Genomic DNA, 14,712 nt, shown 5'->3' with positions numbered 1-14,712 from the left:
TTTGTGAAAGCGATTTTTACCTCAAATATTATCAATTTCATACATTTTTTAAACAAAGATTAGGGCTTTGGTTGTATTTGAAAATGTCACTTCATGGTATTAAATGAAAGCCTTTTCTCTTTCTGAAAATTGAGTTAGAAATAATTATACTTTTACTATATAATTGAGTAAACGGAAAAAAAAACTATCCCTGGTTATAATTAAAGGGTTTTCATGTTTTTATATTGAAAAGTTTAAATTTATTCTTTTGACAAAGTCACCAAAAAGAAAAAAATTGTAACGCTTTGATTATGTCGTGCAATATTGATTGCCTTGCTCATTTTTTGAAAAATTTCGAGGACTGTCCGTAAAGTATGTTGATTTGTAAAAACTCGTATATATAAATGTCGTTTTTCTCAAAACAAAATGCAAATGTATGCATGAAAGATCATTCCAAAAACTTTTTCTACATCTTAACCAGTATTCTTCATAAGGAAAAAACTTTTCTACTCCCTCTTCTTAGAAAAATGCCACCAGTGAAGACAGCCACTTCGGAACACTGCTTTTTGCAACGTCATCTCCTTCACAAAAATACCTCCAAAATCAAGTTTCAATCTCAAGAAAAAGTGGAAATCAAAAGGTGTGAGATCGAGACATTAAAGAGAGTAATTGAAATAGTCCCAACTGAGTTTTTGACTACAATTTTGAAGGACACCAGCATATTCTCACCTTCTGGATTAGCACCATAAGTTCAACTTGTAGTTGAACTTGAAGTGAGATTTTGGAGGATGTTAATGACGGCACAACAAGCAGTGTTCAACAGTGGCTGCTTCACTTGCGGTATCTATCTATAAAGAGGGCATAGACAACTTTGTTTTCTGCTAGGATAAATGTCTGAGAAATGGTAGCAACTATGTAGAAAAATAGTTTATAAAGTGCTTTTTTTTATCGATAAGTTACATTTTCCTTTATAAAAAAGTTTTTTTTTTCAAATCCGGACATATCTTCTGGACAGTCATCGTTTTTTACGTTCATATTCGTTTTAATTTTATTATTAGTTAGCTACCTATTTTATGAGCATTAGCTTTCCTGTAATTAATTCTCCTTTAGTTTACGCATTCCTTTCATTAATTTCTTTGCAAATGTTTTTTTCCTTGTCTACTTTTTCAATAAAAACTGAAAAATACAAAAGCACATTAAAAGAGTGTGAAGACACGCTTGGTGACTCGTAAAACTTTTATTTAAAAATGCAAAAGGCTATCACCTTTAAAAAATAAGAATTTGAAAGTAGTTTTTTGTGAAGAAGAAAGCGTAGGGCTGTTACCTGCTAATAACTTTTTAGAGAGTAATCTCTTTCGTACGAAGTATCTTTTTTTCAAGTTTGGGAAGCAATAACATTTTTGTGGTGAAAAAAAATATATTTCTTTACTGAAAACATGCCAAAAAATAGAAAAACAATCTTTTGTTCATTATTTTGTTGTCTTTGAATTGTTAAGAATGACATGCTAAGAGGAAATATATGTTTTACATACATTCATACTGTCATCTCTAATACAGCTTCACTGCGATTACATAAGTTACTGTTTCTTTTCTCAAGCGTCATTTCGTCACTTATGGAATTACACAAATTCAAAACACATTAAAAATCTGTCAGTAACCAAAAAAAAAAAAAAAGAAAAAAAAAAGAGTTTTGCTACTGCTTTTGTAAGTTTTTTTAAAAGGGAAAACAGGTTAAGATATCGTCGCCTCAGAGAAACCGTAACACATGTGATCCCAGAAATAATAGTGAGATTTTCTATAGTTGTTCTGAGGCGACGATACATTCAGACTTTGAGAAATAACTAAAATAAAAAAACTCTATGACAAACTTAATATTTACAGAAAATATATTAGTATTTAAAGAAAGATATACACTTTGTTAGAATAGCGTTAGTTGCACAAAATGGAGAAATATTTTGAGTCAACACTTAAATATCCCGGTTTGATATTTCAAAGCATCTTTTAGAGTAAAACTCCTAAAGTTAGGGGATAGTTCAGAGGAATGGGACGGTACTGCATTTAAGGCAACATAAATGTGAAAAAAAGATTCTTGTTCGTCCAATTAATGAAGCAGCTTTAGATTCTTGCTACAACATCTACTGGACAAACTACAAATATTTTTTTTACAAATTCTAGGCATAAATGCAGCACTGTCCTGTCCCTCACGACTTTCCTCTTACTAATAATGGAAAGTTAAATTAGATAAATAAACATGGCAGATTAAAAAACTACTTAAAATCTTTAAGAAGCATGTTTAGGAGTTGAAAATAATTTTAAAACTTCTCAGTAATTGTTTAGTCATTTAAAGCGGACACCACACACTTTACATCATATGCACTATGTTTCTAACAAATGCAAATAAATTTGACGACTTTTAAAGTAATTCTTATTTAAAATAAAATTGTACTGAGCGTTATTTTTCATGTGCTATAGAGTTTCATTAAACATAATAAGGTTAATCTTCTTCCTTTATTGTTACTGAATTAATTATCTTGACTGCTAATTAGAAGTGATAAAATTAAATTTTCTCCGGATTTAGTTGATTAAAAGAGATTTTTATATTCTTTCACAATTTGAATTACCATAATATTACTTTTTTATGTAATAGATTTACATAATTGACTTGGTATGCAACTTTTGCTTTGATGTGAAACAATTTTACTGATGTTAATGGTGTGAAACCCTTTATTTATATCTGTTACCGTTAAAGTATGAAAGCCGTTATTTTGTAGAATACCTAGTTATTTCATGGCATAACTGATCGTGTCCGTTAAAGTGTAAAACTGTTTTGTATTCCATGGTTTGACTAGTTATTTCATAGAATAACGATCTGCAGCCCGTTAAAGTGTAAAATAATCTACATCCTCCACTCGTACTGCATTTATGAACTATTCCAGACCATAGGGAGAGAACTTGTTTAGCGTGTTGGCACCAGTTCATTCCGGTTAATTGATTGCTTGCACGTATATTGCCGGCTGCTGTTCGTCAAATACTGTTTCCACGTATCAAGTATTGAGATACATTTATTTTTTTAACTTTTATAATTTAGTCATTTGTTATTACGTTAATTTAGTTTGCTTTCGTTAAAGTGCAGTTATTTTCAAGTCCTTAAATTGCCTTGAACAATGAATTCTTTAAGTAATAAAAAAAAAAAAAAAGCTGCAATGAAAGAAAAGTTTGAATCTTTACTAAATAAGCGTGATGTATGAAAGAGAACAGTTCTTTGCTCACCCGTGAAAAATCATTAAGTTTGATAGCTGATGTAAAGAAATCTAAAACATCAGATAAGAAAATACCACGTGATTATTGGTTACTTCAACATTATGATGTCCTTGAAGTTCAAGGAGTAGAAAAATTAATAGTCCCAGTAACAAATGCAACATCAGACGTAATGTTTTATTGCTCAAGTGATTCTTTGTTTGACATTTTGTACGAAACGGATTTATCTATTGGGCACGGTGGTAGAGACCGAATGATAAAAGAACTTAATCGTCGTTACAAAAATATTACGCAAAATTATATTAAGATTTTTCTGAATTTTTGTGAATCTTGTCAACAAAAACGCAAAGCGGGCAGAAAAGGTGTTATTGTTAAACCCGTGATTTTTTCACATATGAATTTAAGATGTCAGATTGACCTCATAGATTTTCAATCACAACCTGATGGAAACTATAAATTTATTTCAGTTTATCAAGATCACCTTACAAAGTTTGTGGTTTTAAGACCTCTTCAAACAAAGAGAAAAGAAGAAGTTGTAGGACAGTTGCTTGATATATTCCTGTTTTTGGGAGCCAATGTACTATATTGCAGTCGGACAATGGAAGAGAATTTTGTAACAAACTTATTGATGACTTAAAAGTAACTTGGCCAAAGCTTAAGATCATGCATGGCAAACAAAGACATAGCCAAAGTCAAGGCAGTGTTGAGAGAGCCAATCAGAACATAGAAAATATGTTAACGACTTGGATGCAAGACAACCAGTCAACTTCGTGGAGTAACGGGTTAAAATTTATCCAGTTTATGAAGAACAGAGCGTTCCATTCTGGTATTAAAAGGTCCACCGACGAGGCTATGGTTTGGTTGCGCAGCTAGAGTTGAACTATCAACAACTGCCATTCCGAAGGAAGCACACTTAATTCGTTGGTCGACGAAGATCAATTACAAAATACTTTGACTGCAATGAATGTTTCTTCTCAACCTGATAATGAAAAAGTAGTTGAACAAACAGTATTAAATAATCCCATTGCGAAAGTATGTGTTGTCTGTTTAAAAGAATGCAGTGAAAATATAGTTTACTTCAAATGTATGGAGCCTGTCCATATATCTTGTTCGAAAGATTATGTTTCAGAAGATGAAGTTGAGCAGAAAATCTGCAAATTGTGTTTTAATGAACTTAATTTTCAAAGAGAAAGAGAAAAGTCTGAAAAACGTTTAGAAATTCAAGCGAAAAAGATGAAATTAATGTCGAATAAATCTCATTTTGAAGCCAGTGTGGGGTTTACTGTCCGTATCCTAGTGCATGAAGTTGACAGAGGAAAAGGTGATGCGATATCTAATTTAGCTATCATCATAAAAATAACCAAAGAAGGATTTTTCTAATTGGACACAAGAATCGGCCGCATAAAACAATTATATTCCCGATCCCAGTTCAGTGCCTACGAACAAAAATTAATTAAAATCGAAGAAGTACCGGATGTAGAAATATCGCTCCGGTCGGTTGCTACAGCTATGTTTAGGTACTGGTCAGGGATTTAAAAAAATGTTCATGTAAAACACAGTGTGTGAGTAAGTATGTTTTTGTTTAAGAAATAATGTTCTTTGTGATTCCAAGGGTCATTTTAGTAATCCTTGTTGTAACGAATGATTTTATGGTAACTTTCCATAAATACTATTTATACGCTGCATAAATTAGATGAATTGCTTCTTTTTCTTTTTAATTGTTTATCATTAGTTTATTTATATAATACTTAGTTATTTCATTTTAGATAAATTATTTACTTTACACTTTAACTGTCTCTCATTAGTTAATTTATAGAATACCTAGTTATTTCATAGAATAACTAGTTAAAGTGTCAAATTAATAACACATTACACACTTTAATTTACACGATCATTTATTTTCATGGAATAACTAGGTATTCTATAAAATAACTGCATTTTATACTTTAACATGTAAATAATTATAATGTAACATATCCATTGTTTAAAAACTTTAATTAAAGAAAACGCTTTTAAAATGTCTATTAAAATGAATTAAAAAAGCCTTGAAAATAGTTATGTGACGTATTGCAATGGTTTCAAAACAAAAAAGGAGATTTAATTTTTTTCATAACACTCCAAGTCAACCTTTGGCAATTTACTCACCACCATCCATGGCCCATAAAGCTCACTATCCATAAATCCATGTACAATAAAAATGACGGGGTTTTCCGGATCTAAGTCTGATTCAAGAATGCTGTCCTTATCTCCAGCAATGAGATGATGAGCCTCTTTGGCATTCTTTCTGGTGTATAAGAGACATCTTGCGTTTATTGTCACCCTATCATGAGGAAGCACATTTATTGGTCTGTGCAGGATACTTTTAAAATCATCTGTTATTGAAAAGCATCCTAGCTCTTTCATGCATATTTCGTTACCTGTGAGAAAACATATAATCATATGACAAACTGCTTATGCAGAAATTTGTTTAAATATAAAAGCAGACAGTTGTATTCCGAGAACTAAAGCAACAAAAATCGCAAGTTTGGATAGCTTTTAATGCCAATGCAGCATTACTCTACAGATTTATTTTTGTGTCATGTTTTCCGTCACATCCCTTTTTTAGTTACACTGTTAAAAATTCAAAAAGATTTTCTGGTAATTGTTACTGTAAAATGGCGGACTTACAGCATCGCTGATTTTTACGGTAATTTATACCGGAGAAATAAGCGATTTCAGCTCCAATTGGTTGCTGTGGGCTACCGAGGAAACCATAAAATTTCACAGTAACATTTGATTTTTACGGAAATAGTTACTGGCAACATGGATGCCAGTAAGAATTACCGTAAATTTTCCGGAAAATTTTCAACAGTGTATGTACAAAACACGGTATATAAGAACCAAGTTCATGCAGTCCAAAGTATCTTTACTTACATTTTATTATACTATACATATTACTTATGGCTTATTTTTTAGACATATTTTGAAAGAATTTCATATCGGCTGCAATCGCATAAAACAAGAAGGCTTGCTGTGCATAATTCCGAAGCAAAATTGTCTGAATAAAAATTCCAACTAGTTTCGAATGGTGCTTTTCTTCAAAAATGTAATTCATAATTGAGCTTCAATTTTATTTCATTAGCTTTCCTTTCATTTGATCACATTGCGAATTCGTCTTGTCTACTTGCCGTCTCACTTTGTTGTGTTATTGGCTGTATACAATACTTCAAACGTTTGCTTGACGAGGAATTTCAGTTAAATACTTTGAGTGTCAATACATGATCTAATCAAAATAAGCATCGGTAATAATACTTTTTTTCTCAATAATTCATCAATAAGTTTTTCTTTTGCACAAAATAAGACTATTCTAAACGCATTGCTTATGGTTCTTGAAAAAACTTCTACAATGTTACCTTGATTTAGTCAATCGAATATAGTAATCAGAAGTATGCTGGAAAATTAGCGTAGTTTTACTTTAAATTAATTTGTACTAGCGAATAACTTGTGCATAAATTAAGGTAACTCTTTTATGGTTATAATATGATTATTATATCAACAGAAAATCCTTTCGTCTTAAGCAATATTTCACTTAGCTTTAACATGTTTTCAGGACACGAAGGCTATCAGCTTCGCAAATAAAGTAGAAATAGTTCGAATGAGCTGATTTTAAGCTTATGTATATGCACATTCTAGGTTAAATATTTTAAGGTGCAGTTGCTCGAAATTAAAGATTAACAGGAAGTGATCATTTTTTTAGTGTCAATTTTGAGGAAGTTTTTATTTAACCCTCTAAATGGCGATGGAAAATAACTTCCCGGCAGATTTAAAAATTGCTCGTGTCTAAAATTACTTGACTGTATGCAATTAGTCAATACTTTTTTACGTCTAAGAGAAGTGAAATAAATCATGCCAGAGAATATTTTTCTACTAAAAAATGGAGTTAAAGCTCAAAATTAAGTATTCCTAGAAGCGCCCCTAAAGGTTCAAAGTTGTTTCTGATTTTTTTTACCAATAGAAATCCAAAAAATAATTTTAACGTTGCACTGATACAATCAATAACCGTATAAATGTTTAAAAGTAGTTTGTTTTAAAACATCTTTATGCGTTAAATGATCATAGATGTAATTTACACTGGTGTGCAAAAATTAAGGACGAAGTCGAAAAATTAGCATATCAGCTGAACGAAGAGCCAGATGAACTCACTCTATTTACGGAACGGCGTACTGTACCGAAAATGGGAATCTGATGACGGCAAAACATCTAGGTGGCAGTTACTACTTCCCCGATCAAGGATTTCAGATGTTCTGAAAGAAATACATAGTAGTGCGACTGGAGGACATTTTGGTGTCTTGAAAACCCTCAATAAATTTCGGGAGCGCTTCTTCTGGAGCAAGGCGAAGCATGATGTGGAGAAGTGGTGCCATTCTTGTGACGCCTGTGCTGCTCGTAAAGGACCGAAGAAAAGAAGCAGAGGGAAGCTACATCTGTACAACGTTGGAGCTCCCTTCGAACGAATTGGGATCGACATCCTGGGTCCTCTACCAAGAACTGCTGATGGCAACAAATACATTCTTGTTTCCATCGACTATTTCACCAAATGGCCCGAAGCGTATCCCATTCCAGATCAAGAGGCTACCACCGTAGCAGAGACTCTAGTCCAACATTGGATCTCGAGATATGGAACACCTTTGCAGATTCATTCCGATCAAGGGAGGAATTTCATCTCTGCTGTGTTTAAGGGAATATGTCAAATTCTCGGAATTGAGAAAACTAGGACAACACCACTACACCCACAATCGAACGGCATGGTGGAGAGATTTAACCGCACAATCCTGAAAAATCTCTCGCTTATGGTCTCCAGAAATCAACAGGATTGGGACAAGAAGCTACTTTCTTGCTGGACTATCACAGTGCTGTCCAGGAGACTACGGGATATGAAGCATCTCAGATGCGCTTCGGACGAGAGCTTCGACTACCTTGTGATCTCGTCTTCGGTCGTCCTCCGGATGCGCCTTCATTGCCTGAGGAGTACATCCAGGATCTCTAGGCCCGAATGGAAGACGTTCATAACTTCGCACGGAAGCGAATTAACATCGCAGCGAAGAAGAGGAAGACCCGATACGACAAAAGGTCCACTGGACATGAATTCAACGAAGGTGACGGGGCCGTGGTAGCCCGATCGGTAGAGTGTCGGATTCAGGGCCGGAGGGTCCTGAGTTCGAACCTCGATGGTCGGAGACCCACCGGCGTCATTAAAGGGGACTGGGAGACGTTAAATATGCTCGTGGTCTCAATGTCCTCCAAGTGAAACGATACCTCTGGGGGTGCTAGCACCAGGTAGCTATTAGCTCCTGGTCTAGTTCTAAATTCTCATTAACTGTTCGATCCGGTGATGGTGCTGCCATCTATCGGTATAAAAAAATAATGGAGGCAAGGCACTTAGCATGCAGTCCTCGACATAAATACAGTTGTAGTCAGTTGTAACGAAGGTGACAAGGTGCGGTTAAGGAATCCCATCTGACGGAAAGGTTTTCAGCCAAATTGCAGTCGCATTGGGATTGACCCTATAAAGTCCTTAACCGACTGAATGACATTCCGATTCCGATTCCGAGTCACAACTGACTACAACTGTATTTATGTCGAGGACTGCATACTAAGTGCCTTGCCTCCATTATTTTTTATACCGATAGATGGCAGCACCATCACCGGATCAAACAGTTAATGAGAATTTAGAACTAGACCAGGAGCTAATAGCTACCTGGTGCTAGCACCCCCAGAGGTATCGTTTCACTTGGAGGACATTGAGACCACGAGCATATTTAACGTCGCCCAGTCCCCTTTAATGACGACGGTGGATCTTCGACCATCGAGGTTCGAACTCAGGACCTTCCGGCCCCGAATCCGACACTCTACCGATCGGGCTACCATGGCCCTATGAATGACGTTGTAGTGAGGATCCAAAAAAGCACCTAATGCAAAACCTAGGGTTGTACATTATTATCGGTTAGCCCCATTTTAGGGCCATTGCTCATGAGTGTTTATGTAAACAACCATAGTTGATAACATGAAAGTTGTAGATAATTTTTGCTTTTAATGTTTAGTAATATTTCTTGCTATTATTTTTTTTTGTCTGATTAGTAATTATTTAATGTGTGTATTTGTAAACTTGTGATATAAATTTGGCACCCTTTCTAGGGATTGTACTGCCCGGAATGTGCAGTCCTTAGGAAGGGGGCAATGTAACAAATTCTGTAACTAGTAATTATTTTCATGATTAATTTGTTATAATCTGGCTAAATTTGGCGTTTATTCCATTATTTTTCATCTAAAATAGTCTTCGTAACCTGTAAATAGTTTCTGGTAAAAATACATACAACCCCCTAACATTCGACTAATGTATACGGTCTCTCTATTTCTGAATGATAAGATTCGTAAATGAATAAAAAGGAGCTATGAGAAATTGGTAGAAAGTTTTAGAATTTTGTCGAACTTTCCAAAGCAGTATAAAAGCCGTGGGTCATTTGAATGGGAAAGTTAGTTTTGCTTATTAAACTGTCTGAGCCGTTAGCTCTGTTATTAGCCTTTGCGCTGTGTTTTCGTGTATTTGGAAGTAAATACGTGTGTAACCGTTGAGTTTATGTTGTTAATTGATATTTGCCTAATTGCTATGGTTGATTTAGCAGCTGTAACTACACTTCCTGTACATAGCTGTAAATAAATCTCCTGTACTTTTCTCAAGAACTGTGTCGTCATTCAAAGAAAGTTTGAAGTTGCTACGGACGCTTAACAATATGAAATAAATGAATCACTCCATCGCGGTTGGTTAAGGCATTCTAGAAACATAAATGAGCGCACAGATGGCACATCATAAAAGCGGCCACTACCGTATCAACAAGGTAACTAACATTAGTTCCATGCTGTTTAAAACTTTCCAAGAAACTGATGGTATCAAGAGTATACTGAAAGACGCTGATATCTCGAAACGTTGTCCATTGCGATGGGTTGCATTTTCTTCGATTGGATTTTCGCTGCACTTGATTAGCTGGGCTGTGACAGATAGGAGGAATGTTATCTTCAACGATAAATCCCGATTTACTTCCAGTGGTCATAGGTAACCTATTTCACTCGATATTACGCCGTGTTTTGTCTTATATAGCTGCTAGAGGAGGATATACAACTTACGGTTTTGTAACTTTTATTGTGTCATAACTTCTTAATAAAACAATCTTTTGTTCTGAATTTGTAATCATGTCCTTATCTTGTCATAGGCCACACCCATTTTAATTTTCGTGAAGATCGCTCGTTTCCTTCTATGTTAATGTATTTTTTTCGTGACAGAGTGTATTTCAACTTGTGGACACAGTTTAGTTTGCGCAACTTAATCATGCCCAATGATTCTGATTTTGAGTTGAAAATTTAAGTTTAAGTCCAAGCATTAGAAAAAATCTAATGAGGTTCAAAAATAGCGGTTAAAAAATATTTTTCCGTTACTCCAAAGTCTAACGCGCCCTCTATCGGTATTTTTTAAACTGCATCTTCAAAATTTATTTTCAAGAAAACACTGATAAAAGGAATAATTTTAGCGAAAACCCCAAACAAATCGACCAATTTTTCCGTTTTTTATGATCATTTGAAATTTTGGGCCATAAACTTTAATGGCCCCTTTCTAATTCGGAAGACGTTTGAGACACTTATTTTTGCCATTATATTTTTTGTCGTGATGTTTACTATCACCCCTTTAAGATTTGCCCAAGAGTTCTGAAACACCCCGTATAAGACTATTCGATTTTATAAACCTTATTTTTGAATTAACAGTGGAACTATTGTATGTGATGACTGTTTCACTCGCCGTTGTTGATAAGTTAAATTTTCTTAAACTTACTTTTGCTTGCTAAAAGGGTTTCGTATTTAAAAAAAAAAAGTGATATTGACTACAAACATTTTTGCCGCACACCATAAAAAAATTCCGAAACGTTCCTGGAAAATAATGGGCATCTAATGTGCCTAATTTCTACCAGTATTATATCTGGCGAAACACAAGAAAGTTTCCCTTAAAAAGTCAGTAACCTTCCTGCAATTAACTTGGAATTTTTCGGAAGAATTCAGAAACTTTCCTAGTTAAAGCCAGTCATATTTCTCAGAAACCTTCAGTGAAAACTTTTTAATGTTTATAGTAATAGCTTGGCATCTTCTTGATTTACCTGGGAAATTCTTAAAGGAATTATAGCCGAAGCTAAGACGGAATTGCAAGTAAATGCCGTACAGTTTATTGCGTGCAATTACTTTTAAGTTACAACATCCACAGACTGCATGTTACTCTTGTTTAGAACACAGTCAATCCAGAAGAACCGTAACTAAGCAGAAGGTGGAACAATAACGAAGCTGAATATACTTTTACACTGGTTGTTGAAAAAAGTTTTCCCCACTGTGTGAAATCGGCTTTTATTGAGACATTTCAGTGACTCGTGAAACGTTTTCTCCAAAATACTTGTTTTTCCCTGTAAATTGGTGCAAATTCATAAGATCCAGTAACGTTACCCGAAAGTAGTCAGTAAGGTTTCGGATTTGTTTTTTACAGTGCAGTGGCTATTTCTTTGTCAGTATAGAATTTATTAACAAGGACATAATGAATATAATGTTATAAGCAATACCCGAAGGAAAGAAAATAAATGCAAACATTCAAGTTATAATAGAATTTAGCATTCTCTACGTAGGAAAGATTCTCTTTTTGTAGTTACAACACCCAGCAAACAACTGCTTTGATGAAGTAAAGCCTATACAAGGACAGAATGCTCGAAGACTGTTCGAAAAACAGTTAAATTACGTAATGTATTCTTAAGATCGTCATGTTAAGATAAGTTCAGTATATTTTTCAAGCAATTGGCAAAGTATAAGACTTTTAAGTTTCTGTTTACATAGCATTTTACTTAACTTGGGGATAAGTTTTTGAAACGAAAATGGAATTTAATTTAGATAGGTAATGCTTTTATAATTAAATTTCATAATTGTGTACATTTTGAAAACGTGTCAGTCAAAAATAAATTATTTTTTTCGAAGACTTCTGGTACACAAATTACCAGACAATTCCCTCCAACACAATTTCCTCTAAACATCATGCGATGAATACACAGCATTTACATTTTAAGTTTATTTATAATTCAACTTACTTCTGGCATCTGCTATAGAAGCATTTAATGGGATGGCACTTCCTTTGATTATATAGATTTGTGACAAACAGACCAACAGTAAAAAACATCCAATATTTTTCAGATCCATGTTTGAGTGATGGGCAAAGAGCTCCGAAAACTATTTTAACTCTTTGCAGTTCAGTATGAATTTGTGATAAGAAATAGTAGATAACATTCATACTTCTCGTGGAAACATTTGATAATATCACTACAAGACGTCTGACATGTATCTTATCTAACTACACAGATGTAGACACTTAAGCATGAAGTGTCAGCTAAGATAGTTTGAAAGTGTTACTTCGAAAAAGTGGTACCGTGACACGTCAACAAAATGTGTTTATGAAAAGAACGTCAAAAATTTGCAAATGATTACAGACACGTTACATTATGAAGAATTGCTCTTGAGAAATAGGTTCTTTGAGGAACAGAAACACGTGTCTTTGGGAATTACTCACCTCTTCTTCCCTCTATTATGTAAATCCTAAGGCTTTGCTGTGAAAAGTAGAGAGTTGTTGGAGAAAAGCTCGCGCTAGACACAGGGCTTGTGAACACTGATGTAGAGTTTTAAAATTTGGGAGCCTCCACTCTAGAGCATTGTAAACTCTATGCACACAAAAGATTAAAGGAGGTTAGATTTTGAAAACATCCGATTTAAAAAACTTACTTCGTTAAAAAAAAACACATTTTCTAATCATTAATAAAGATATCTTAAATTAATAAAATGTGCATGCATTTAAAAAAAAATAAAATTAATTTTTCATTTGCGAATAATGATCTGCAAAAGCTTCGAATTCTACTTCAAGTTTCTCTGAGTTTTATTAGAAGGTTTATTTCAATTTTGTTGTTTTTTGTTGAAAGAAAATGTATCAGAGTTTTGATTTATTTATAAAAGATATATTAGAAGTTTAGAAAAGGATGATTATTTGGGCAAATCGAAAACAAATGTCACAGAAATTGTCACAGAGCAAGATTTATCGTTTAATTAACTATTTTATCATTCCGGAAATTGATAACCCATATTAAAAGCTATAATCAGGTAATTATTTCAAACATATGCGTGTGTTGTTATTATAGACATGGAGTTAATTTCCGTTATTAAATAAAAGATTTTGCACCGAACTCAGTAGGAAGATGCCTCTAAAAAATTAATTAATTTTAGCCGAAGAATACTAATATATTTTAAGACTTGAATTAAAGTTATTATTTCGAAACTGATGATAAACTGCCGTCACATCCGACTCTAGTCATTCTTTCTCCTTATTGTAGCAAAATGAATCTTTCTTCACATCGTGTTGTTCATATACTTTCTCAAAAAATACCTCGTAGGATAAAGTACATTCTGTTGTAGAAGAAATTTATGTCAAAATTTTTGTAATGATCACGAGGAAATAAATACTGTTTCAACGTTTCCTGGTGAAAAATAATAATTTGCAATTTATTGCAAGTTATGAAAATTAAAGCGATAGTTTCATACAGTTCTTATTTTGTGAAACCGACTGCTTTTAAAGTAAATAAAATTACTGCGTTGCTGCAGGGATACGAGTAGTTAAATAAAAGTAATTTGGTATGGCAGTACGAGAGACAATGTAAAATTTATTATAAAAATTTGAGTCTACTTTTGGAAGTTAATGCTAAGCAGAAATAAGCTGCAAAATAGCAACGGTGTTAATGCTATTATTGGAAGACTGTTGCCATCTCAAGAATTAAGTTAAAACTTTATCAAAAAATAAAAGCACAGTGGAAGCACCAATAAATGAGCAAGCTAATTTACATAGTTTTCAAAGCATCTTTTACCGTTCTAGATACCGTTATATGAACAGCCTTAAGTCTACAAAAATAAAGAAATGCAGAAGTAAATTAATGTCTCAAAACTCAACATTGCTAAACATTCATACATGATTTGAGCAGCAGTTAACTTTAAAAACGTTTCTTGAGATGAATTAGTATAGGGTTTATACAGGCTGTTAATAATAGAATCTCAGAAGAATATAACTTGCAAGTAACGTTAAATAATAATTTTCATGATTTTCATAAATGTCCTTTTTATATACGCAATTTAATCTTTAATGAAATTTATTGATTTTATTCTTTCTTTAGTGAAAATTTTGTAAACAGAAAAGAAAACCAATGCAAACAGAAAACCAAAACCAACTTCGTCAGATACCTTATCTTCAGATCTTCGTTTATACAGAAAGATTTACCTTTCCTTATAATTATGTAATTCATCTTACATTTCTAAAACAGTTCATCGGAAGCTGCTCATTATTAATGTCAACACAGCTGTTGTATTCCGTATGAAGCGCATTAA

At 33.6% G+C, this 14,712-nt stretch overlaps 1 protein-coding gene across 1 annotated transcript in view; it reads right to left on the bottom strand.

The window, feature by feature from the left end:
* LOC129218584 (pancreatic lipase-related protein 2-like) overlaps positions 1 to 12,514 on the bottom strand; it is a 67,953-nt gene extending 55,439 nt beyond the window's left edge. Inside the window, exons 1-2 of the mRNA XM_054852898.1 lie at positions 12,384 to 12,514; positions 5,383 to 5,654 (exon numbers count right to left, since the gene is read on the bottom strand). Coding sequence (XP_054708873.1) covers positions 5,383 to 5,654; positions 12,384 to 12,492 — 381 coding nt within the window. The 5' untranslated portion in view covers positions 12,493 to 12,514. The remainder of the gene's footprint in view (positions 1 to 5,382; positions 5,655 to 12,383) is intronic.
* Positions 12,515 to 14,712: the final 2,198 nt, after the last annotated feature.

This window comes from Uloborus diversus, chromosome 3, assembly GCF_026930045.1.
Source record: "Uloborus diversus isolate 005 chromosome 3, Udiv.v.3.1, whole genome shotgun sequence".
Classification (NCBI taxonomy): domain Eukaryota; kingdom Metazoa; phylum Arthropoda; class Arachnida; order Araneae; family Uloboridae; genus Uloborus; species Uloborus diversus.
Note: the sequence above shows the minus strand (reverse complement) of the source record. Positions and strands in the feature narration are given on the sequence as shown.